At 31.4% G+C, this 25,214-nt stretch overlaps 1 protein-coding gene across 3 annotated transcripts in view; it reads left to right on the forward strand.

Annotated features, from left to right (window-relative positions):
* Nucleotides 1-25,214, forward strand: part of LOC129219624 (GRB10-interacting GYF protein 2-like) — an 85,835-nt gene that overhangs the window by 2,360 nt on the left and 58,261 nt on the right. For all 3 annotated transcript variants that reach the window (XM_054853881.1, XM_054853882.1, XM_054853883.1), the window contains 10 exons: nucleotides 859-912; nucleotides 1,042-1,270; nucleotides 5,019-5,142; nucleotides 12,550-12,682; nucleotides 18,009-18,037; nucleotides 18,149-18,277; nucleotides 18,647-18,754; nucleotides 21,881-21,972; nucleotides 22,167-22,229; nucleotides 23,015-23,467. In XM_054853881.1, coding sequence (XP_054709856.1) covers nucleotides 878-912; nucleotides 1,042-1,270; nucleotides 5,019-5,142; nucleotides 12,550-12,682; nucleotides 18,009-18,037; nucleotides 18,149-18,277; nucleotides 18,647-18,754; nucleotides 21,881-21,972; nucleotides 22,167-22,229; nucleotides 23,015-23,467 — 1,395 coding nt within the window. In that variant the 5' untranslated portion in view covers nucleotides 859-877. The remainder of the gene's footprint in view (nucleotides 1-858; nucleotides 913-1,041; nucleotides 1,271-5,018; nucleotides 5,143-12,549; nucleotides 12,683-18,008; nucleotides 18,038-18,148; nucleotides 18,278-18,646; nucleotides 18,755-21,880; nucleotides 21,973-22,166; nucleotides 22,230-23,014; nucleotides 23,468-25,214) is intronic.

Raw genomic sequence — 25,214 nt, forward strand, 5'->3', positions numbered from 1 at the left:
AAGCCAAGAGCACCATCAAATTGGTAGCTAATATTTAGCATAACAGACAGAGTGCTAGCAATGCAGGGCTTTTACTAAGCATTTGTCACCATGCCAAATGCAGCAAAATCATTAATTCAGCAAATTAAACTCTGTTTTGGCAAATGTAAAATTCACTGAAGTTTTACTCAGAAAGATATTCTCCTTAATCATCAAAAGATTGTTAAAAAATTCTTCTGGATGAATAAAATGCTGCAAACTTGAAAGTTAAATTGGAGTTTTACCTGCTGCGAGGAATGCTTATTGTAGAATGAAAATTAAATGTCTTACATAGTTTTTAAGTGTTCTTTTTAACATAAGTGTTTGCTGTGTAGCTAAATCGTAAGAAGGCGTTTGCACTGCATATTTTATAAACTACTTTGTTTACTAATTGAAATACAGTGAAATACCGTTACAACGTATACCAATACAACGAAATTTCCGTTTCAACGAAATAAAATTTTAGTCCCGATTAAATTTCTAGTACGTAGACTTAATTCCATTATAATGAAATTCCTGATACAACGAACAAAATTTGCGGTCCCTTGAAGTTCATTGTAATGGAATTTCACTGTATTCTTAAGTAAAGAACTTACCATTAAAATTTTTAAATTGATATTTGACTATATAAGACTTTAGAAATTTGACTAGTTTACTGGTAACAGTATGAAATCCCTTGGGCAGATCAGGCCTTTATCTATAAATTTTGGGCCCCTCTGCAAAAACTCTGCCAAAAAATAAAAAAGCTATGTCTTAAAATTTTTACATTGCTACTTAAGATAATATTTTATCAGTCTACTTTTAAAATACTTTAGAGACTAAAATGTTTTTTCTTTTCAGTTTTGAGTAGAGTATTGAAATGGCTGAAACTGCTTTGAATTTTGGACCTGATTGGTATGTACTTTTTTGATTTGTTTACTCACAATTAGATTGATTTTTTTAAACATTATAAAAGTTATCTTTGAATGTTGTTTGCTTGTGCCATTAAAAATGCACTTCATAGTTGATTTTTTTCCCTTTAAGGCTGCGTGCGTTGGCTCACGATTCTACACCAACTTCACAACCTGCTACTGCATCTGCTGCAGCTGCTCCAAAATACCGTTTAGCAGAATTTCGCTATGGTCGTGAGGAAATGTTAGCTTTGATACCAAAAGATCCTGATTTACCAGAAGATTTAAAGGAATTTCCACATTTGGTGCGTGATAAATTCCAAGTCCCGTTAGCTTTGACACCGGTGACAGAAGAAGAACAGGTTGGTGTTTCTTTAACCAAAAATATATTGAAAATTGTTCTGTAAGTGTCCCTTCAGAAAACTTTTAAAAGAACTATGCAGTTGTAAATGTTCTGAAAGAAACTTTTTGTAATATTTTGCTTCTTTTCCAATAAACAGCCAACTTTCTAGTAAAGTTTATCCAAACTCAATGCAGAAAAAATTAAATTTTAAATTTCTTATGTTAAATAGTGCAGTTAGTTTTTCCTCTTCAAAAATCATCACATTTCTCATTAAAAAGTATATTTTTAAAAGACAGTTTTGCTATTCATGTAAAAAAAAATTCTCTCATATTTCAAAGTTGTGATTTTTCTGCATTTTTTATACGTGTTTTAAATTATTGTTGAACATTTTTCCTAATCCCATGGTTTTCTCTTACATATTTGTTACATCAAACCTAATAATTTTAAATTTAGACTTAATTAGTGTGTATTTATTAGAAAGAGATACTCAAATAAAAAATAAAACTATTAAATGAAAAAGCATTACTGTTAAAATGCAAATTGGATTCGCTAAAATTTCTAAAATCTTTATAAAAATGTTTCTAGTATAGTAATGATTTATACCTTGAATTGATGTGGTGAATATTTACTACTTCATTCGGTACTTGCTTTACACTTATCCAAGAAGGTTGAAATTTTGCCCCCCTAAAATGTAATGGTTAATTTAAAAAACCCTGCCAAAGAAAATACTATATCCTTCAATCACTTTATTTGGGTATCGCCCAATCCAAAGTTGCGGGTGTGACATTTACACTAACTAAATTAGTCATCAGCAAAAATATTTTAGAGTATAGGTTTCAATTTTTATATTTTTCAATAAAGATTACTTGCAGGTACATTGATGCCAATTTGCAAGTTGATTGATATTTTATTTATTTTTTAAAAAATTAATTTCTACCCGTTGCGGGTGTGACATAAAAAGGACATGCATTTTCACCTTGCGATCAAAACATTCAAAACTCTGTGAATTATATCAACTGATCGAACTGGTTTTTTTTTATGTTAGACAGTAATACTTAACTAATTATTCTATACAAAAATTTAGATACTCACTCAATTAGTTTCACTGTAAAAAATATTCAAAGTTGACGTTGCGGGTGTGACACCCCGTTGCGGGTGTGACTTGTGTGGCCAATAAAATAACAACATACACAAATAGTTATCAGACATTTTATGATTAGCACAGTAATAAATAAGAGAAATTGCAAATAACTAAGGAAATTTTTTTTACATAAATCTCATTTCCAATCTAGAATTGATGATTTCAGGGGGTGTTAGTTTTCTTATTACAATGTTCTGTTTCTCCCATGATATGTCTGACTGATTGGGCCAGATGTATACATGTTCTGAAGGGTTTTTTTTTTTCAAGTATTCTACTTGTATGTCTTCTCCATCTATTTGCTTGAATTGACCTTTTTTTTTTTGAGGTAGAAAACAAAACTAATTCTACAAAATCTCCAATAGCATTTATATTACCAAGGGAGATCGTTTCCGACTGAGGCAGCAATGAAACTATCTTCAGTGCACTTTCTGCAGTTAGTGCCTGCCACTTGAATTGTACCCATATCGATCGGTACAACATGGTGTACCTATTGTAAGTTTGGTATAGCTTTGTACAAGGCAGCAGCGTGTGTGAAGCATTTTTGCAACATCTTTTTTGATGTCGCTCTCCGCAGAATGAAGTACTCTGATTTTTTTAAGAGCCTTTTCTGCTCAAATGGCAAAATCCGATGCAGAATTGACTGTTGCTCTAAGCTGTAGAACGGCAAGTGACACCATTTTTTTTTTGTTACCGCACCAACACCATCCACAGCTCCTTATCTATGAGTCCTTGCAAAGTATGACCATGCAATTTTAATGTTGTAGTCTTTATGGTTGTATGACATTAACAGAAGATTGTACCTGTCTATGGATTGCATTACCAAAGGTTTGAGCTCTTCAAAAAATTGCCATCGACTCCGTTTCTACAGCTGGAGATGGTGTGGCCCCTTTTGTCGAAGATTTCTTTCTCTCTCTACACTTTCTCTGCCTCTCATTCTGGTTTTGCCTCTACATTTTCTATTTTTTCATGGCCACAGATATAATTTTTTAAAGTAGTTTCTTCGTAATTTCTATTCTTGCTTTGTTTCTTTCCCTTTCTTTTCAAAAATATTCCGAGTATTTAGCCGAGTTTTCTTTCATCTTTTTATGATGATTTCGGAATCTTTCAGTGCTGTTCATTCTTCTGCAAAAACAAAAAAAAGTGTAAAGTGAATAAATATAGCACTACAAGTCCCAGAATATATTGTTGAACATGTTTTTTTTTTTTTTTTTTGAAGTTCTTTGAATTTTTTAACCCCAAATGAAATTAAAAACATTAAGTTTTGATTCATTTAAAACTTTAACTGACAGAATTTTATACAAAGTTTTTTTTAATAAATATTTTAATAAAAGTTTCATTACTATTTTTATTATTTCTCTATATTTATTTTGAATTTGAAGTAAAAAATAATCTGTCCCTAATATTACATTATTTGTTTTAAAAAGTAAAGGGGGAAAAAGTCAAATGCTGAAAGCAAAATTATACACTTTTATGCATATTAAAAAAGATAAAATATTGTTTTGGTTTTTTAAAAATTTATTTAAAAAAAAACAAATCTTACCTTATTGAATAGTTGCCTTAATTATAAATCAAGAAATACAAAAATGTTTCTTCGGAGAACCAATAATATAGAATACCAAACTAAATAAATCAACTGCACATGCTCTAAAGATACTAATTTTGAATTAACTGGGGTCTAGACAAATAAGTCAAAGGCCAAAGGTTAGGCCAAAGGTTAAAACATTAGTGCTGTCATCTACATGCATTCCAGAATTACATTTGTGTTCAATTTAAAAAGATGTTGCGGGTGTGACTTTAACTAAATGTCACACCCGCAACAGGAACACGTCACACCCGCAATGCTAAATAACTCCAATTAAAACATTAATTCATTTTTTTTTTCTGTTTGTTATTCAAAGTACTTTAGTAAACTATTTTAGAATACAAAGTTTCAAAACTTTTAGGCAAATAAATTTTTCTGTGGAAATATAAATGCATTTTTTTGTTGCGGGTGTGACACAGTAATTAAGAATAATTAAATATGCTTACCTTTTGTAGTGAAGATTAGTAGACATTTCTCTTCAGGAAAAAACTGTTGCTAATGAATGTCAGATTATGTGTGAAACTTTATAGATTTCTAGAATTATTTGTTCAGCTGTAATAGACCATGCAACATAAGCAGTTTTGGTGCAGTCTAGTTCGTACTGATATAGTTCCACTTTAGTAATTAAAATAAGAATGTTAATGACATAAATGAATTTTTTTTTCAATAAAATATGAAATAGTATACTTTTAACAGTGTGTATGCAAAATTTCAACCATATTGAATGAAATTTGAATTTTCATCCTCATGTCCACTTTTTTTTGGATTGAGCGGTATAACAAAAGTAAAACATCTTGAAAAACATAAAATTATATGCAATATACCAGACAGCCCGGTTGTCACATCCATAGACTGCAGTTTTGCTCTTCTGAATGTACGCTTTTACCAGTTTTTTTTTTTAAATGTCCTTTATTAATAAACTGTATCAAAAAGACAAATCATGAAAATCAAGTGCCTTGTAAAACAGGAGATAAGTGTATCAAAAATTTGTTTTTTAATAAAAGATGTTATTTTTTCTGATCATGTTTTTTAATTCCATTATAGCGAATATGGGCCAGATCAGTTAATAGTGATGCTGTTCTGAGGCAGTCTGGTAAAGGAGGACCTGGCAGTGGAATGGGCAGAAGTGGCAGAGGAGGAGGCTCGGTTGATAGAGGGAGAGGACGTGGTATGATTTGTTTTTGAATAGAGACGTACCGAGTAGCACTTTGGCCGAGTAGCCAAGTACCGAGTACTCGGCCTTTTATTACTCGGTCGAGTACCGAGTTACCGAGTACTCGGCCTTTCACTACTCGGCCGAGTTCCAAGTACCAATTATGTTTTAAGAACCACAGCCACACATGTGATGAATTTTGAACTTATTGGAATAGTAGTATAAACCTCCTTGTCCATATAATAGTTTTTAAAACTAAATTTCTGCTGAAATTTAATTACGCATTATATATATACAATTTTGTTTGTGTCAAAAATTTACAAAAAAATAATTTTTTAAATTAAAAATAAATAAAAGGTATGATTAATCAAGTTGGAATTAAAACAAATAACAGTAAAATCCCTCTAATGTGGACACTAACAGGACAAATTTTTTTCTGCAATACAGAGGTGTCCGCAGGACAGGGGTTTAATAATGTTATTTGCATTGGAACTGGGGAATTAAAAATTGTCCGCATAAGAGGGGTGTCCGTTAGGAGGGGTTTCACTGTATACCAATCAATTATAGTTTTAATCTGCTAAACATAAATAATTTTTAAAAGCAGATGAAACAAATGTACAGGAACACTCCAGACACGTGTTTCTGCCAACCCCCCCCCCCCCGTTACTAGGAACGTCTTTTTCAGTGTATAACATGTGAACTAAAGAATGTAAAGACATTCAACAAAAAAATACAAATTTTGTCGGATGCCTTTAAATCTACCAGCCCCCATTTTGTGCATTGAAAAAGGAATTCCTTGTAATGCCAAAACACGTGTCTGCAGAGTTCCTGCACTGTACTTTTAAGGTTGTTTTATTTTTTAAGCAAACGTATTTTTACATTTTTTATAACTAATTTTTGTTTGTAGCAAAAATCCATTTTTAATATAAAAACTCCATATTTTCTATACTTACATTTTTTGCGTAATTTTTAATAAATAAGTTTTATTAACTTTGGGGACATTAAAATAAAGATTTATTCCATTGAAGCATTACAAACTTCATTATTCTCAAAATTTAAATTTGACTTATAAATTTTAATTGTAAATGATTGCAGAATATAATGCTTGCTCTTTTTTTATAAATTTTAGTATCTGTCTTGGACAATATTCAATTTTTTGCAACTACTCGGTATTGGCCGAGTATCTGATCAGAATTTGGCCGAGTACCGAGTACTCGGCTAATTGGCCGAGTAGGCCGAGTACCAAGTAGTTACCGAGTACTCGGTACGTCTCTATTTTTGAATGTATATATACACGTACAATCTGCTCGTAATAACTCAAAGCCTTATAACTGTAATATTCCTCTAGTTTGAGGTATTGATTGGATCCCAAACACTTGGTGAGAAGTCTTTCGGAACTTCCACTAGCTTGATCTAACAGTAATTTGAAGGTTTTAGCATTCTTTGGAACTTGAGTTATTGAGAGTTGACTGTACTGTGTTTCTGTCACCAAAAGCCTTACTGGCAAATTCAGACTAGATGTCTGTATTTGCTTTTTTGCTCTTTTCCCAGAAGAAAAATCTTAAAGCAGGGTTAGAAATCCTGAACAAATTACTAATATACATAAAAAGTAGTCGAAAACTTTGTACTGCATAGTGAATAAAATATGACAACGTATATAAAATACAAATTCAAAATGAAAAAAGGTTAAAAAACCAGCAAACAGCTGTTTCGGCACTCTAAAATACAAGTGCCATCATCAGTGCAATTAAAAACGAAGACAGGTTCAACCCGACTAAAACACAGTCGAGGCGAACATTGGAATGAGAGACGAGTTGTAGAAGATATGAGAGCAGTACTGGAAACGATGACGTCAAGGTTACGTCAGAATTACAGAGGACAGTTGCACTCAGGAGAAAACGTCACGGACAAAAAATAAATCAAATAACAGACTTCCAAACATTAGGAAAAGGGGGAGTGCTAGACAAATCATTGACGATTAAATTAGCATTTTTCCATATGTAATATGACTCCCAAAAATCTAAATCATGAATGGACGAACACTCGTGAATAACTTTGGCGGAAGAAAAAATAAAATTATGGCCACAAAACCAACAATGTTGAGCAATAGAGGAGCGTTTGAGATCTTGTTTTTTGACTTAATTTTCGTGTTCTTTTATCCGGAATTTGAGGGATCGTCGAGTCTGCCCAATGTAGGCCAATTTGCACTGGCAGGAAACACTATAAATGCCCCATTTGTCAAGGTTCTGAACTGGGTGTTTAAGCTGTGAAAATTTTAATTTATTAACAGGAGAAAAAGTGACGGAAAAATGAAACTTTTTTAAGATTTTGGCAATTTGTAGACTGATTTTAGGAAAAAAGGGTAAGACAACGGAACTCGAATAGTTCACAGGAGCAAGTGTTTGATTTTTGTTAGCTGAGCTACATAGCTTCTTATAAATGGTATCAATAATATCTGATGTGAATCCCCGATCAACCGCAATACCTCGTAGGTAATTCAGTTCTGATGAAAGTAAATTGGAATTTGAACAAATGGCTAAAGCACGGTAAATAAAAGATCTGAAAGCAGCCAATTTTTGTTTAGGAGGGTGAACGGATAACTTGTGGGGGGGAAGAGAAACAGCAAAGGGTTTACGGAAAACAGTAGTTGTAAATATATTGTTATGACGAGTGATGGACACATCAAGAAAAGAAATATGATTTCCAGATTCCAATTCAACAGTAAATTGAATATGTGGGTCAATAGTATTTAGGATGGATAAAAGGTTATCAAGGTCACTGACCGACGAGTCCAAAAGCACAAAAATGTCGTCAACGTACCTGACGTAAAAATCAAATTGTATAATTTTAAATAATTTAAGGCTTTAGCCATTTGTTCAAATTCCAATTTACTTTCATCAGAACTGAATTACCTACGAGGTATTGCGGTTGATCGGGGATTCACATCAGATATTATTGATACCATTTATAAGAAGCTATGTAGCTCAGCTAACAAAAATCAAACACTTGCTCCTGTGAACTATTTGAGTTCCGTTGTGTTACCCTTTTTTCCTAAAATCAGTCTACAAATTGCCAAAATCTTAAAAAAGTTTCATTTTTCCGTCACTTTTTCTCCTGTTAATAAATTAAAATTTTCACAGCTTAAACACCCAGTTCAGAACCTTGACAAATGGGGCATTTATAGTGTTTCCTGCCAGTGCAAATTGGCCTACATTGGGCAGACTCGACGATCCCTCAAATTCCGGATAAAAGAACACGAAAATTAAGTCAAAAAACAGGATCTCAAACGCTCCTCTATTGCTCAACATTGTTGGTCTTGTGGCCATAATTTTATTTTTTCTTCCGCCAAAGTTATTCACGAGTGTTCGTCCATCCATGATTTAGATTTTTGGGAGTCATATTACATATGGAAAAATGCTAATTTAATCGTCAATGATTTGTCTAGCACTCCCCCTTTTCCTAATGTTTGGAAGTCTGTTATTTGATTTATTTTTTGTCCGTGACGTTTTCTCCTGAGTGCAACTGTCCTCTGTAGTTCTGACGTAACCTTGACGTCATCGTTTCCGGTACTGCTCTCATATCTTTTACAACTCGTCTCTCATTCCAATGTTCGCCTCGACTGTGTTTTAGTCGGGTTGAACCTGTCTTCGTTTTTAATTGCACTGATGATGGCACTTGTATTTTAGAGTGCCGAAACAGCTGTTTGCTGGTTTTTTAACCTTTTTTCATTTTGAATTTGTATTTTATATACGTTGTCATATTTTATTCACAAATTACTAATATTTCATACCAATAAGTATGAAGGTATTGGTCCACAGACAATGACTGATTGACTCCAAGTTTAACATGAAATGTTTCCACATAAGCGTTAAAGATGTTTTTGCTTGCATTTTTTGTGAAATTCACAAAATGTAATTGTTTTAACTGGTAACTTCAATTTAACTCTCTTAAATTACGAAATCTAGATGTACAAAATTGCTGAATATATACAAGACAAAAATCAATTATAGTAACAGTTATAACATGTTAGTACTATAAAATGGTTCAATTGACTTTAAAAACACTGGTCCCACAGATTATTGAATTTTATTTCATAGTAGTCCAAATCAAGTTTTAGTGATCTTGGACTGGTGAACCACCCATGTTTTCAAACACTGCGGTAACACATTTCAGGTGCCTGGCAAGGGCGCATAAGGCAAGTTCAATTTTTCATTAAGGTAATCATTTAGTTAGGTAAAATCAGGATTGTTTGGTTTAAACCACGCTGGTTCAAACCAAGTGGTATTTTTAAAAAAAAAAAACATGTGTTTTTTTTTTTTTTTTCAAAAATTTCATTGTTTTCCCCCAAATGTTTTCATAAATTTTATATATTATTGCAAGGTGTAAAATCTAAATAATGCAAAGTAACTAGCAAAGTTTTATAGATAAATTACTAGTCTAATAAATTTTAAAACAGTTTATGCAGCTTTCCTTTTAGGTGCATAAATAAACAAGGCAGACCAACTAAGTTTTTCTAAAATTACATTGGAAAAAATTCCAAGTAACTCTTTTATGATTATTTAATTATCATTATTTTTCAGTCCTATGCATTTCAAAAGTAGTCATAGTAGTGTAAAAGTATCTTAACACTAGAGTATTGAAATGACAAGAGAAAAAAAAAATTAAAGAAGTCCGAGAACACTTAGAGTTGGCATAAAATTGTGCTTACACCAGCACACTCTTTGCATCTCCGATATACGATGCAGTCAGAGCAAGAAAAGAAAATATATAAAATTAGGAAAGCAGAAAATGCCCATGTAACTCTGCTCTAATTAAAAAAAAAAATAAAAAATAAATGCCAAACTTTCACCTTTTAAAGAACTTTTTTGATCCCAACATAAGAAAAGAAGTCTCATGTATGAATGGTGGAAAAATCAATAAACATTAATTTTTATGACAGTCTTCATTATTAAGATATTTTAAAAGAGTATATTCATGCTGAGGCTTTTAATTAAAATGATTTTTAATTCTTTCACGAAAATTTTTTATCCTTGCAACAATGATATAATATATACAATAATTGCAATAATAAATGAACAAATAATGTCTTCAATGGAAATCATAATGTTTTTCTTAAAACCTACTTGTCCTGTTTCTATAAATCTTTAAACAAAATATGCATTGATCTTTTGATTTTTAAAGTTGTTTAATGTACATCAGACTTATGATTCATTTTTGTAGATACTGCAAAATATTTTCTGTGTTTAAGAATGTCCAAGTTTAATTTTATTTTTTTATTATAGTAGAGAGCTATGATTATAAGGAAATTAATTTACAAGAAATTATTCTTGGCTATTTGTAATTAATAATGTCTGAACGTTCACAGTAAATTATTTCTTTGATTATTTACACCAAGAACCATTTACGTATTGTATTTTTTATAATAGCTAAAGATTTTCAAACAATATTCTCCTATAGAAATCCCTAAGTATGAGGAAATGAAATTACAAGATTTACTCTTAATTATTTAATTAATTGCAAAGGAATTAGGTACAAATATGAATATTAAACACTCCTTGGCAATTGATTCATAAGATCTTCATGATTTTCCTAAAAAAAAGTTGTTTTTCTTACACATAGTTATAAAAACCAAATAAACCCTGTTTAAACCAAAGAACCTGGTTAAAAAAAAAAAAAAAAAAAAAAAACCTGGGTAAAATATCACTCTTAAAGAGTTTGATGTAGTAGAAAATTGAACACTTGTTTCAGTTATGTATCTTTTTTTAAACAAAAAACATATTTCTAAGCAAATTATGATAAATTGTCCACTAGCATAAAACTAGTTTAAGGTCAAAATCATGTTGATTAAAAATGAACTATATTTTTGAAATTCACATTAAATGGCATATTTGGTACTACCAAAATAATTAAATTACAGAAAATTGTTTACTGTAATTTGAAGATGGACAGGTATTCTTATTTCCTCTGACCCTTAATATCCATCCAAAAATCTATCCTCCTTTAAATTAAAATAAAAAATAAAAGAGTTTTTATTTGTCCCATATGCAATTTCTGGGCATATTTAGGCATGATTTAGAAACATAGTCTTACATGAAATACACTGCCAGCTCAGTCATTTCCAGCCGAGAACTGCAGTTTCGTGCTTATTAGCACTCATCCGCCCGGCATAGGAAAGTGACTGAGCTGGAGATGGAAAACCTCTTATGGAAGCCAAGAGGGCCAAACAAACTGGTAGCTAATGTAGAATTAGCACAGACCAGATGAGTGACCCAAGCAATGGTTCGGTTCAACTCGAAAATTGATGGCAAGGCATGGTATATTCAGTAAATTACTCGTTTGGTCTGAGCTAATTCTAAATTAGCTACCAGTTTGTTTGGCCCTCTTGGCTTCCATAAGAGGTTTTCCAGCTCAGTCACTTTCCTATGCCGGGCTGATGAGTGCTAATAAGCACGGAACTGCAGTCCTCGGCTGAAAATGACTGAGCTGGCAGTTATTTCATGTATTTCTGCTACAGCCCTGGCTAATTGTAGGTAAGTTACTGAATATAAACATAGTCTTGTTTAACTTTTTATAGGTATTAGACATGCTAAGCATTTGCCTGGTTCAAATCATTTGTACAAACTAATACAGAAAATATATTTTCCTTTATCTCACCTTTTACTTAAATGATTATTCTTAAACAAGGAATTACAATAAATGATCTTATTTGATTGATTCTAATAGGTATACACATTTCTTCCACTTTTTAAAGTACTGTTGAAACAGTGTTGCATGCACATTTTTCGATGCAAAAATCAATGGTAAACAACCAGTTACACATTGAACTTTGTATGTTACTAACTAGTTGTATTATAAATACAGCCAAGAATAATTTATCTGTTTGTTAAGGATTTTTGATTTGTATCTGGAAGATCAGATTATTAATAATATGATAATTATATAAAGAAGAAAAGATAAGAAAAGAAAGACTTTAATAAAGCTAAGTTATTTTGGGGAAAAAAATCTGTTTCACAACTCAGCATGCAAATGTTACATGACATCAGTAAAATCCAAAAGTTAACAGGATGTGTAAGAAATTAAGAATAAGTCACAGTATAAACTTAAATTAAAATAAGGATAGAGATTGACACCATGGGTGTCTGTACTGAATCTGTACTGAAATCAGTTTTCATAAGGAAAATATCCTGCTAAACCATGGAGAAAATATCTGAGCCCATCCCCCCTTAAACTTTTTCATATGGGCGCCCATGCTTGACACATGAAAGGACAATGGTATTGGTAATCCTCATGAATACGTTAAAAATTGTCTGGATGAACTTATTTAAAAAAATATTTCTTTGTACATTCCACATTTATTACTAAGTTGAAACAATGCTGAGAAGTTATAAGTTTAAAATATTTTCTTTCATTATGTACCAATAGGTCGCGGTGGGTATTATCAACGGGGTCTGACCTATGAAGATACGGAGGAAGGACCTTCTACAAGCTTCTCTCGTCCTAAACCCATAGAGAGAAGCCAAAGTGCAAGTGAAAAAGATCAGAGATGGGATGACAGGTAAAACATTCATTTAAACATATAGTAAATCTTCATAAATTGCAACAACAGGGCTCATAGTCCTCCTATATTTCCTATATTTTCAGATATTCTCCTATATTTTCTCACTAACTCCTATATTTTTTTTGTTGGATGTTAAATTGTTAAATGTTACCAAAACACGCAAAAACATTTGATTCATTTTTTTTCTTCTTTTCCCCCTGCAATGTGCACTCTTACATCTTTAATGTTGGCATATGTTCTAAACTTCTGTTTGATTATTTTTATGAAACATGCAAAATATAGATGGCTTTACTTGCAACTTTTTACTTGTTTTCAATTAATTATTTTTCTTTAAATGATTTTATTTTGTAATTTTAATATTATAACATGCTAAGTTTAAGTGTGCAGCTGTAAAGATTTTGAAATCGTTTAATTTTGTACATATAATCTTACATGTAGTTCAAATGACCGGTTATAGCTTAAACGATTTTTTTTGAAAATGCTGTGTTCAGATTTTGGTACCAATTCAACTTTGAGTACTTCAGATGTTTCAAAGCTTGTAGCTCTCTGAAAAATGTTACTATTTTGATGAAAAAAGTGTCATTTTTATAGGATTTCGTCTGCTTTTTTCAAACATGAACTTATTTTGTGTGTAGATTTTCCAAGATTTTCAAAAATCGGTCTTCATCTCAGAAATTTGTTTTTATTTATTAATTAATTTATTTTTTTGGCTTTTTTTTTCTATCTAATCAGTTACAGTTACAAATTGAAGAGGATAATGGATGGTTCTATGCACCTCTAGGGCTCTTCTAACACTCCCTTTTGTTTGGCAGATTAGGTCAAATTTACCCTTTATACATGTGTTTACATATATATGTATGCACATTAACTGTGAGTTATGGATAATGCCGTTACAGTGAGTGCCAGGTAATTGTATCAGCCACTTTAATGAATATATTCCTCAAAAACGAAACAAAACCCAGTTTTAACATTAAAAAATTGCAGAATATTCTAATCGAACATGCCGCTCAAATGAATCAAGCGTATGAGACTGACCATTTCTCTCTCCCCCACAAACGTGATGCCTTAGTGCAGTCGTTTTTTCTTTACCTTCCTTTAGTAAAATATTTTTTTTCTGTAAATAGTGAAACGAAGGTGAGGCAGAGTGTTGCACACTTTTTGTAACGATTTTCTCATGATATGTCCAACAAAACCAGCGAGACGAGAGAGACATGAAGTCGACGGGACTTTTCATTGTTATAGTGTTAGCATTAAAACTATAAGGTACCAATACCAAGGACTAAAGGTAGATTGGACATTGAAAAAAGAATGTCCAAATTAATTTTTACCTAGTTTTAGCAATCAAAAAGAAGTGCGTTTTTCGAAGCACATAAGACGAAATCTGAATTTTGTAATTGCTTTTTCATACTGTTTTGTGATAAAATTATTTAAATAATCAGAGAATGGATATTTTTAGTTTGCTGTATATTTCTAAAGATATCTAATTTGACCAAAAGTTTAATAAAGTTCTCTGAAATTGTATGTAGAATTTTTTTCACGTTTAAAAAAAAGTGAAGAACATGCACTCATAATTTTGCTTAATTGAATCAAAATTCTCTTAAACAAATTTGATTCATATAAGCGACCATGGGTACAAAGATTCATTTGCTCTCACATCTGAGACTCTTCACATTGCATTATGACTTTATGCATTGTAGAATTGTATTGATATTGGCACTCTGTGTGTGTGTGTGTGTGTGTGTGTGTGTGTGGGTGTTTTGGTACAGTGCTCCAAACATACTAGATGCTATACTTTTTCGAAATTGCCATATATTTTCCTACTAAACTCCTATCTTTTTCCCTTAAACTCCTATATATTTTGCTATCAAACTTCTATATTTTTTCCTTTTAAACTCCTATGTATTTTGCTGTTAAACTCCTATATATTTTGCTATCAAACTCCTATATATTTTGCTATCAAACTCCTGTATTTTTCCTTTTAAACTCCTATATATTTTCGTCCACTTACTATGAGCCCTGCAACAAGTTCCCAATAGTAAAAGTCATAAAATTTTTATGACACACTTAGTGATGTAAAATTCCCAGCATTTATTTTTAGGGGTAAATACCCAAAATAGGTATTTACCTGGGTATTTATTTTAAAAATGTATATTCAACTAAAATACTTTTCTGTATGTATTCCACTATGTATAACCAACCACATACAAAATAACAAATTTTTGCTCAAAAATTGTATTTTGATTGCATATTTAAAGAATTATTGTGTGAAACAACTTAGCAATCTAATGTGATATTCACATTAAATGTGCTGGATATGCCTAATCAATGTTGATAGCCAAATTTCAAATATAAGAAGCCATTCTACAAAAAGTGAAAAGCTTAACTGGTTACAAAAAAAAAAGCAAACATCAATTTTTACCCAGTAATATGTGCCTGCATGACATTTAAATGTAACGAAATGTCAATAAAAATAGTTTGATAAATTTTCATCATGAAGTACCGGAGCAAATGCAAATGAGGAAGGCAACAGAAAACAATATTTTTATTATTTTTTTTTATTTATTTTTTGCTTATTAATGTGAAAACTGTTTCTATATTTACCACGTTATCAATTAAACAGCAATAAAATAAATAACATCTCATAGTCTTAATAACTTCTCAGTTTATTCTTCCAAACTTCCCTCATGCTTACTTTTTTTTTCTCTCATTTTGGATATGACTAACCTAGATTGTGATTTTGAAATCCTGAAGTTCATAATTGAATTGCTTATACTTCTCCAATTATGATATTGAAAAGAAAGATTCTTTGGTTCACGATATGTTTCTTTTCATAATTTCATCGAGTCTTTCAAAAAAAAATATTATAAACTATGTAGTATATATGTATGTATCAGTTTTACCAATTATTTCATATTTAGATTTAAAAAAAAAATCCCATTCACTTTTTGCTTTTTTTTTGCAAAATACCCAGTTTTTGGGTATTTGCCCAGGCCTTGGGTAAATACCCAGGTAAATACCCAAAAAATATTTACCTACCCGCTGGGTATTTATCCGATCCACATCACTAGACACACTGAACTTTCTTATGACTTTGAATAAAATACTAATAATCTGACTAGAAGGTGTTGGGTGGTTTTCATGAAAAAGGAGACAATCTTATATAAATGCTGATTTTGCTTAAAAGTTTTGGCAATTTGTTTTTTTTCCCCTCACACATTTTTGGCAGTTGATAGATTGTATTTTTTACTGTGTGAAACAAAATCCACTCAGATCAATCTTCTAGAATTGTACTGTATAACGCAAAGGAAAATGTTGGCAGAGTAGTATCTTATAATCTAGTGAAAAGGGTAATATTTACAATTGTTTTAGAATTATAGAATACTACCTGTGCCCCATGCAAAACATTTGCCCTCGACAGAAGATTTTTCAAAAACCCAGTTTTTAAGTTAAAAAAAAAAAAAAAAACCCTTTTTATAGCCAAAATGTGATTTTGAATAATCTTTAAAATTATGACTTGCTTTTGAAGTTTGATGAAGTGTTAAGAAAGTTCTGGTGTACCCCCCCCCCCCCCCCAAAAAAAAAACCTTTGAGAAATAAAGTATATGAAAGGTTTGGAGCAGAAATGTGACAAGCCACTAGCAGTGACTTTTCGATCAAAAGTTTTGTTTCTCATTAACAAAAATTGAAATTAACATGACAGTGGACTATGTCATTTAGAGAAAACTCTATCTGGTTTTAGTATTGCAGAATATAGAATGTTTAATTCCTTTAAAAATTCTACATTTTTTTTTTTTTTTTTGCGTTGGAAATTGGTCTACTGAAAAATTCACATCATGTGGCATATCATTCTTGCCACAAGCCTTTCATATGATACTGTGATTTTCTATATAAGGATAATTTTTTTTCCCCTGATTTCAATGCATCAACGCAACTGTATTTTTATTCCTACCCCCAATAAGTTTCAACTGTGGAAAATTTTTCATTTGAAAACTACATTTTCTGGCCCATGAGAAGATTGATCTTATGGCCATAGCTAAATAATATAGACGCATGCCTGCAGGCTGTGCGTAGATACATTTGATGCTGTGCAGATACATTTGCTGTAGATATGTGTATTGGTTGAAAATTGTGTATAATATCCATATTAAACACTGATCATCTTAAAAATTTGCAGATAAATTAACCCTCAACAGGGGAGGTGCGGTCTCACAGACCGCTCGAAAGTTCATCCGAACACCCAAATTCCATTTTCAGTCCGATTGAAAGGTTTTTTTCCAATAGCTTTTTGTTTTGTGACCTTGAACACCCCCCTTGCTTATCGGTATCTTTAGGCAAGTGCATCTGGATTAAATTTCATAGCGTTCTTAGAAGTTATCTGTGAGACCGCACCTGCCTTTTAGTGTTACAATTTTTGGCAATAGTAGACATGGCGCTTAACATTAGAAACCGCAGATATAGGTTCATTGAATCTTACCCGGGTTATGTGAAAGAGATGCAAAGTATTCTGAGATGAGGTTCAGAGTTGTTTGAAATGTTCACAAACGTTACACAATGATGTTTTAGGGACAATGAAGTTTGAATTATTCCTCCAAATACAACGCAAAATACTAACAGTTAAAAGGCTGTCAAAAATTTCCCGTAGCGTGATATAACCAATTTTCTGGCACTAAAATGTTCTGTATATATTTAAGAACTAAAATGAAATCATTAATAAATAATAGATTCGTTTTTATTACGAGTAGATAGTTATTTACTACAGCATATGATTTTCTAGAAAAATCTTAACGACTCTTGCAAAATTTTCTCGGAATAGCTGTATTTCGATTAGAGGAATGTATCATAATTACACGATTTTTTAAAAATTTGCAAATAGCCACATCCCAGCCTCCATCGTGAGATGCTACACACTAAAGCAATGCACAGTAAAGCAGCAAAATTAGCGATGTGCCCAATCACTTATAATTTAGATCACTATCTGTGGGGATAGGATTACAGATTATTTGTGCCTAGATTGGTAAATAGACGTACAGACCTCAACTTTTTTACCCAGTTTAATCCAGGTTCAAGTGTAAAATTTATGGTGAAAGGTATTCCCGTTAAGGTTAAGGGGCAACTTCTTTTAAAAATTCCATCTATAGTGAAAACATCATATTCATCTGTCCAACTTTTATCTGTTTCAAATTTTGTTGATTTTATAATGATGTCGGCTGTAAATCAAAAACCTTTTTTTATCACACCCAAAGAGAAAATCAAAGCATTATTTTGACATAGTTGTATATTATTTTTTCATCTTTATATTGCATTTTTATGTTTTATGTTGCAGGGACCGTCGGTTTGATCGAACATTTTCAGGTATGTGCTTATATACATATACTCTTAATTTTCTTTGGCATTTTATTTGTTAAGAACTTGCATTTACGTAAAGATTTTCGTCAGAAAATTCAACGTTGTCTTTTTTATTAGGTCGAGGCAGTGAAGAAATTACAACTAAAGATCCTTCTCGTGGTAATAATGAGTATTGGAGGAAATTTGAGAAAGATGAAGATGGGGATTGGCGGACATCAAATCCTCGTTCTTCATCTGATAAATCAGGTTAGTGCTTTAGTTTTCATTTGCAAGCATGTGCTCTTTTTTGCCTGATCATCTTTTTTTTTTATTAAACATTTCCTTAACTATTCTACATTTTGATTATCAAATTAAATTTCAAAGTGCAAGTGCTTTTATGCAAGTGAGTTGGAAGATGTGTTTATTTTGGTAACCAGATTAGAAATATGTTTTTTATAATTAGAGTCTTTACTAAAAGCACCTGCTTTCAATAAGTCTAAATACCCAGTTTTTTTTCCTTTTTTAGTGGAATAAGTATAGAAAATGTTATTTTTGTTTCTACTTACATATAAATTAACATTTTCATTTCCTTTGTTTTTTTTCTTTGTTATTTTAATGTGTAATTATAATTTTAAGGAGGAAGAGGTTCTTGGCGAAGTTCTTCAGACAAGGATAAGCGTGAAGGTTTTGAGAGGGTTTCTTCAAATCGAGGTGCCGGTGCTCGCAGTGGTTCTCATCAAAAAGGTATTTTGAGTCGTTCTTAAGAAGGGCAGCCATATGCCATGTGGACTCCTTTAGTCAAAATATGTTAAAGATATTATAAATTATTTTTACTCTACTTAATTTGATCTTCAGTTTTATGGAGCTCTTTTATCGTCATTATTAAACTTCTTTGAGGTTAAGAATAAAAATACGAGAATTTTTTTAAAAAATCACGCTTTAAAAGCAGATGCCTAAGGCTTCAGTACTTCTCTATAGTTTCTATGGGGAAATGCAAAAGATTAAGTTAACTGCTAATTACAGGATTTGCCCTTATGTATATGGCACATAAAATAATATTTGCAGTATCGTCTTTAAACTCTTGGCATGACTAGGGGGGGGGGGGGAGGCAATTGCTGAAACGAGAAGTTATTAGTGGTCCCCATAGTCTTTAACATTGGACAATGAGACATAGAAAAAAGGCAACACAATAATGGAAATCTTAAGTTGGTTTTATCCGGTAAGTTGTTTTTTCTCCCAACATGGAGCTACAGTTGCAGAAATCCTGTGCTGGTTCGTAAGAGCTGAGATTTCACACATGTTGCTTTTGCTGCAGGGTTTGTTTATGTCAATCTGACAAAAGTATGTGCTACTGGTTCTGATCATTATTTTAGAGCTTTTTCAAATCTCTTCTAACGTTTAGTTCAGTTTCAGTTCTTAAAAAAGGGCTTATTTATTGCATTGTAGGTTGTAGCAACGGATCTCATATAGGATCAAATTGTGCAAAATTTTGTTGTTATTTAAATAAGGGTATGCTAAATACAGGGTGGCGACAGATCAGGGAGATCAGGAAAAAGTGAAGGAACTTTATCTCTCAGGGAAAAATCAAGGAAATATCAGGGAATTTTGAAAAAATAACAAAAATTCAGGGAAAATTAATCAAATGAAGAAAAAAAAATATTTTTTCTTCAAAATGAAGTACTTAGATTCCTTACGAATTTTCCGCCAATTATTTGTTTTAAAAATGTAAAATTAATGAGATGCGATTATATAGTGCCGCATATTTGTGCATCTTTTTTCCTCAAGGTAAAAGTATTCAATCTTATTATGAGCTTCCTAAGGTTGCTTCTGTATCCATAAAGTTGTTTATTTTACCTTACTTGAATTTTCCTTCCAAACATTCCAAGCTACATAAAATAAACAACCCTACAGGCAAAGAGGAAGCCGTCATTAATACTTTGCTCCCTTGCCTTTACTCATTGTCTTGAAGTAATTAGCATACTGTTATCACGATTTCAAGAAAAAATTTTTGTTTTTTAAATTAATGCTGAAAAAGTCTTAAAAGTTATCATTTGGCATTTTTAATTTAATTGCTAAAATTAAATTTTTACTGAAAATCAGATTTGTTTTTTCCCCATGGTATTATTCGCTGTCGCTTCAAATTACATGAAGGTTTTTTTTTTTTCAGACTTTAAAACTTTTAATTTAAATCCATATGCATATATATACATTTCGAAATTAATAATTGTTTTTGAATTTCAATATTGTTTGTTACTAAAGTAATCTTAAGATATTTTTTTTGACAACTAATGAAATCATTTGAAATTGAGTTGTGTACATAAGTAATATTTTTATTATTTTGTTGCAAGATTTCAATTTGTTTTACATAAATATGTCTATTCTGCCGTGTGTAAGTAAAGAGCAGTAACTGCACATTTTTCATTTTTCTTGCATTTTTATTGTCTATTGTACGTTATCTTTACTATGCCTACTCGCTTATTTGGTTTCCGGTGAAAAAGTTTGGCGAAAAAACGTCTTATTCCAACATTTTCCTATTGTTAGTACTGAGTCCACCACATTTCTTCAAATATCTGGAAAACTTATTTCAGCCGTTTACCTGCACACGGCAGTATTTTTTATGTAAGTAAAGCTACATTGCTTCTATACTTTAACTGTCACTTGTTATTCTTGCAGCAACAATTCTTCTGCTTAAAAATTCAATTCAGTATTATTTCCATTTAAATTTCTTAGTTTTATCATGATTAGATATGTCTCTAAGAGTGGCTTTAATAATTTCTTATAATTCTTATGTTAACTGGTTCCGGAAGTAAAGTATTTGTTTTAGATTTATTAAAATATTTTTCTGTCAATAACTTATTATACTATTTTTACCAAAAAAAAAAAGGAGCATATTTTCAAAATATATTTTTAATTAATAGCTTAAACCGTGCTAAACACTGCATTTTATTTAATATGCAATGCTTTTCAGGTAGGGCAAAGAAAGGAAACCATTATCATTGTAACGTAAATCAGGGAAATTTAGTGAACTTAATCAGGGAAAAGTCAGGGAACTTTTTTTTCCAGTTCCTGTCGCCACCCTGTAAATAATTGAAACCCTTTCTCTTCTGAGTATGGGAGGTTTTTTTTTTTCTGTTAATTCGTATTTTAATTATATTGTTTTTTCTTCAAATGAGAGGGGTCTTTTTTTGTTCTAATTATAATGCTTACTAATAGTTAAAGTATTTTCTCAATGCAGGGATTTTCATTTTGTTCCAGCCAAATTGCCCCTTTGTGGATATTGTTGAGAGTATCTGCTGTTCAGAGTGACTAAAATGGAACAGCCCTTACTAAAAAGCTAGGAAAAACATGTTAATTACAGTCGAATTCTCACTGATAGCTATGACAGCTCTTCATTTGGCCGTATTGCAAAATGAGTAGAGTTTAAATGACAAGTGTAGTTACAGTCATTTATATAGTATCAGTTCAAGGGGCTCGCTCATATGCAAAATTTTAAGGGGGGGGGGCCTCAAAAATTTTCCGCATGGTTTAGTAGAATATTTTCCCCATGAAAGCGATTTCAGTACATATTAAAGGTATTAAGATTTGACATTTTTTAATAACTTATTCATTAATGGCTGGAAAAGAAAATGTTATACATTTTTGCAAAGAAAAAAGCACTAAAAGCAAGGACATTCTCATTTCCAGGAGGGGGGGATAGCTTGTGCCACCTTACCCCCTATATGGGCGCCCTTGTATCAGTTTTAAAATTTTCATCTATAATTTTACCTTTCATATTATTAATTTGATAAATCTTGTGTGGAGTTATTCTGTGCATGACATTCTTCTACGAATTTGTATAAAAAGAGATTAATGGAATTTTTTTAAATGCAGGTAATCATTTACCGGAATGGAGTGTTGAAGAAGATAATGAACCCGATATTGTTGGTACTTTCGATTCCAGTGGGGCGTTTTTAGAAACTAAGGTTTGTTGATTTCAACTTTTTCTTTTGGAAATAATTTAAAGGAAACTACAGAAACTTGGAGAATATTTAGCTAAAAATTTTTATAAAAAATATTAGTCATTTTATAAGCATTATGCTTTTAATTTTCCCAATTGTATTATTTGTTTTAATTTGTGCAAGAAATTAATTACATTTTGAATTACATTGCATTCCAGGCAGCTGAATGTAGTTTAGATGAAATATATGCTTCAGATGATGCTGATGAAGGGACTCTTAAAGTAATATTTTTAAAATAAATTATTCTCAAAAATGTTATTTGTATAATTGTTTAATAATTAACTGGTATTGATACTTTTTCTAATTATTCGACATAGATACAGTTCAGATCTGCCTTGTAGGTACTACACTAATCTAACTGAAAATTTAAATAGTATGACTTTTCTTAGCTAAAGAAAATATAGTCTTAAACCATCAAAAGTCCTAGTGAAAAAAACACTTTTATAAATTGATGTTTTGGATGTTTAAAACTTTATAATGAGATATTTCTTCACGAAATAAAAGTCATCAAAGTAGCAAACTGTTTTTTTTATGTATAAAAAAGATTTATTAATGAAGCACACAAAAACTAGATTTCAAATCATGCATTTCTGCACAATTTTTGCCGGTAAGAAAAATAATAATTTAACTTATAATGCTGTGAGTGATAGAGTGTCTGCTAGTGACACCATGTTGATGGCAGAAAGTTCATAAGTGTTGTCATTAAAAATTAGCGTTGGCTTAATTTTCCCACTCACATCTCAGCAAATTTTCCTTTTGTTACAGAAGTAAGTTAATCTATTCTTGAATCAGAATGTGTTCCCAAAAATACACGTGCAAAATAGCAAAATTTTGTTTAAAAAGCTCTGCCATCCTTCTTTATGGAATTTTAACGGAAATTTTACTGCATTATATCCAAAGTTTCATCTTTTATTACTTGAGTTTACTACAACTTCAGCTAAATTTCAATATAAAAATTTTGGTACATTTTTCAATGTGAAAAGTGGTAAGTAATACACTTTTTCAGGCTAGCCCAGAAGCAAAATCTGAAGTGCCAAAGAAGTCTCTAAAAAATTCTCCAAGCTCACCTTCGGTGAAAAAGAAGTCGGCAAAATCCAAAGCATCTAACGTCGGTGAAGAATTTGTTGGAGAGAAGCATTCACCTCAGCATGTTTCTGAACCTTGTAAAAGTGACTATGAACCCCATACAGTTAGTTCAACTGTAGATGTTCAACAACAAAATGTGATAAAACAATGTGCTATATCAGAACAATGTCATAATGTTATAAAACAAACTGATTATAAACCTGTTAACTTGCCAAATGTGCCTGATATTGTGAAAAGTACAATAGACAAAAATGCAATTTTAACAAACGCAAGAGCTTCAGAAGCATCTGCTTGTTCTGTGACTACGGAAGAAGATGCTTTTGCCCATCATAAAAAGGCAACAGAAAATATGGTTGCTCAATGGACAGAAGAGGTAAGTTATCAGTGAAGTTATTAAAAAGTAACATTTTACTTTCAAAACAAAAATGATATATATGCACAAATGTTTTCCAGAAAATAATTCATCCAATCTGTTTTCAAACAATTGGTTCAAAAAAAAAAAAAAAAAATTAATTTGAATTCTGAAATTTTGAATTCAAATTATGTGTTTCGCTATCACGAGTTGCGACAGGACTCGTGAATACTCAATGGAGTTATTGTTTCTAGAAACGGCTCCTGCCCCTCCTCCTGGGCGGATACGTGTGCATAGTTATGTGTGTCTGTAGGCTTGGGTGTGTGTATGCACGTAGGCGTGTGTGAGTGTATGTGTGTGAAGTCGTTTGTGTGTATATGTGTGAGTGTATGTGTGTGAAGTCGTTTGTGTGCATATGTGTGAGTGAGTGCCTGTGTGTAGGACATGGACGCCTCCGACCAGGAAAGCAGATAGCTCGGGACCGGAGGAGCCGCGCCTGCAGAGGATGGTGGATGGTGGTGCTGCTAGTCCAAGCTGAAAAAGGAACCAGACGCCAAAGACAGTCAAGTGAGGACAATAAGCAATCGTGATTGCTCAAAAAAACTTTGTATTGATCAGTTTTTTATTATTCTGCCTTTGCTCAGTCAGTTGAAAGCATTTTAGTATTGGGTCATTCCATCACAACATTCAGAGACTTTTGTTGCACAACAAGAGTTTTCAATGCTTAATAATTGCTAACTTATGGTTTTGCAGAATTTTGTGAAAGAATAATATTTCTGTATAATACTTCAAACAAGAAAATAAACTATAAATCGTATAAATTGGGTTTTGAAACTAAACTTCTATACTGTGACAAACCTAGTCACTTTTTTGCAACCTAGAATATTTACATGAAATTCAATTCTGAATTTCTCTTAAGTTTTGATAGATATTGTTTTAAAAGCAATACAATGAGTTATTTTCTTTGCTAGACTATATTTTTCATAATTCTATCAAAAACCATATTAAAAATTTTACCCAAAATAATAAATGAATATATAAAAGTGATCAAGTACAAAAAAAGTGCTTGTTCGTTACTACAATTACTTAACACTTTCCTAAATTAATAATAAGGCACTCTTCAAATATGTGAAGACTATTAACCCTTATTAAGTCTTGGAGAAAATTTAAACTGAAATATTTGTACAAATAATAATTGAAATTTGAAATCTAGAAATATATCAGATTGAAATAGGTGACTTAATCAACTAAATTAAATTTGGAAATTTAAAGTTTTTATCTCTGATTTTCATGAAGGGTTCATTTTTGAATTTCTTATTTTTCTGAAGTACCCAGCTTTGATTTTCAGAATTTTGTGAAGGGTCTGTTAGTGGATCTCATTTCTTTTTAGAAATGATCATTTCTTTAAATAAAATATAGTAATGTTTCTTAGCTTAATTTGTAACACCAGGATAACATTTATGAAATCAGATTCTTATAAAAGTTGAAGGATAAGCGAGAATAATTTTCATATGAAAAAGGGGGCATATATATAAGAAGCTAGGAAACCACTGTCTTAGGGCTTGTTCTTCTTTTTCCCCGCTACACCACTGGACCTTCTCACTTTTTACACTACATGGAATAGATAAAATTGTTCAAAGGGTATGTGTTGGAAATAAAATAATCGACAGTGGTATTATTTAATAATTCTGTAATTAATTCTGTTGACACCCTTACCTAATTTTTGATGATTATCAGTTTATCCTGACCATGCTAATTTATGGATTTC

Source organism: Uloborus diversus, chromosome 4 (assembly GCF_026930045.1).
Source record: "Uloborus diversus isolate 005 chromosome 4, Udiv.v.3.1, whole genome shotgun sequence".
Lineage (NCBI taxonomy): Eukaryota > Metazoa > Arthropoda > Arachnida > Araneae > Uloboridae > Uloborus > Uloborus diversus.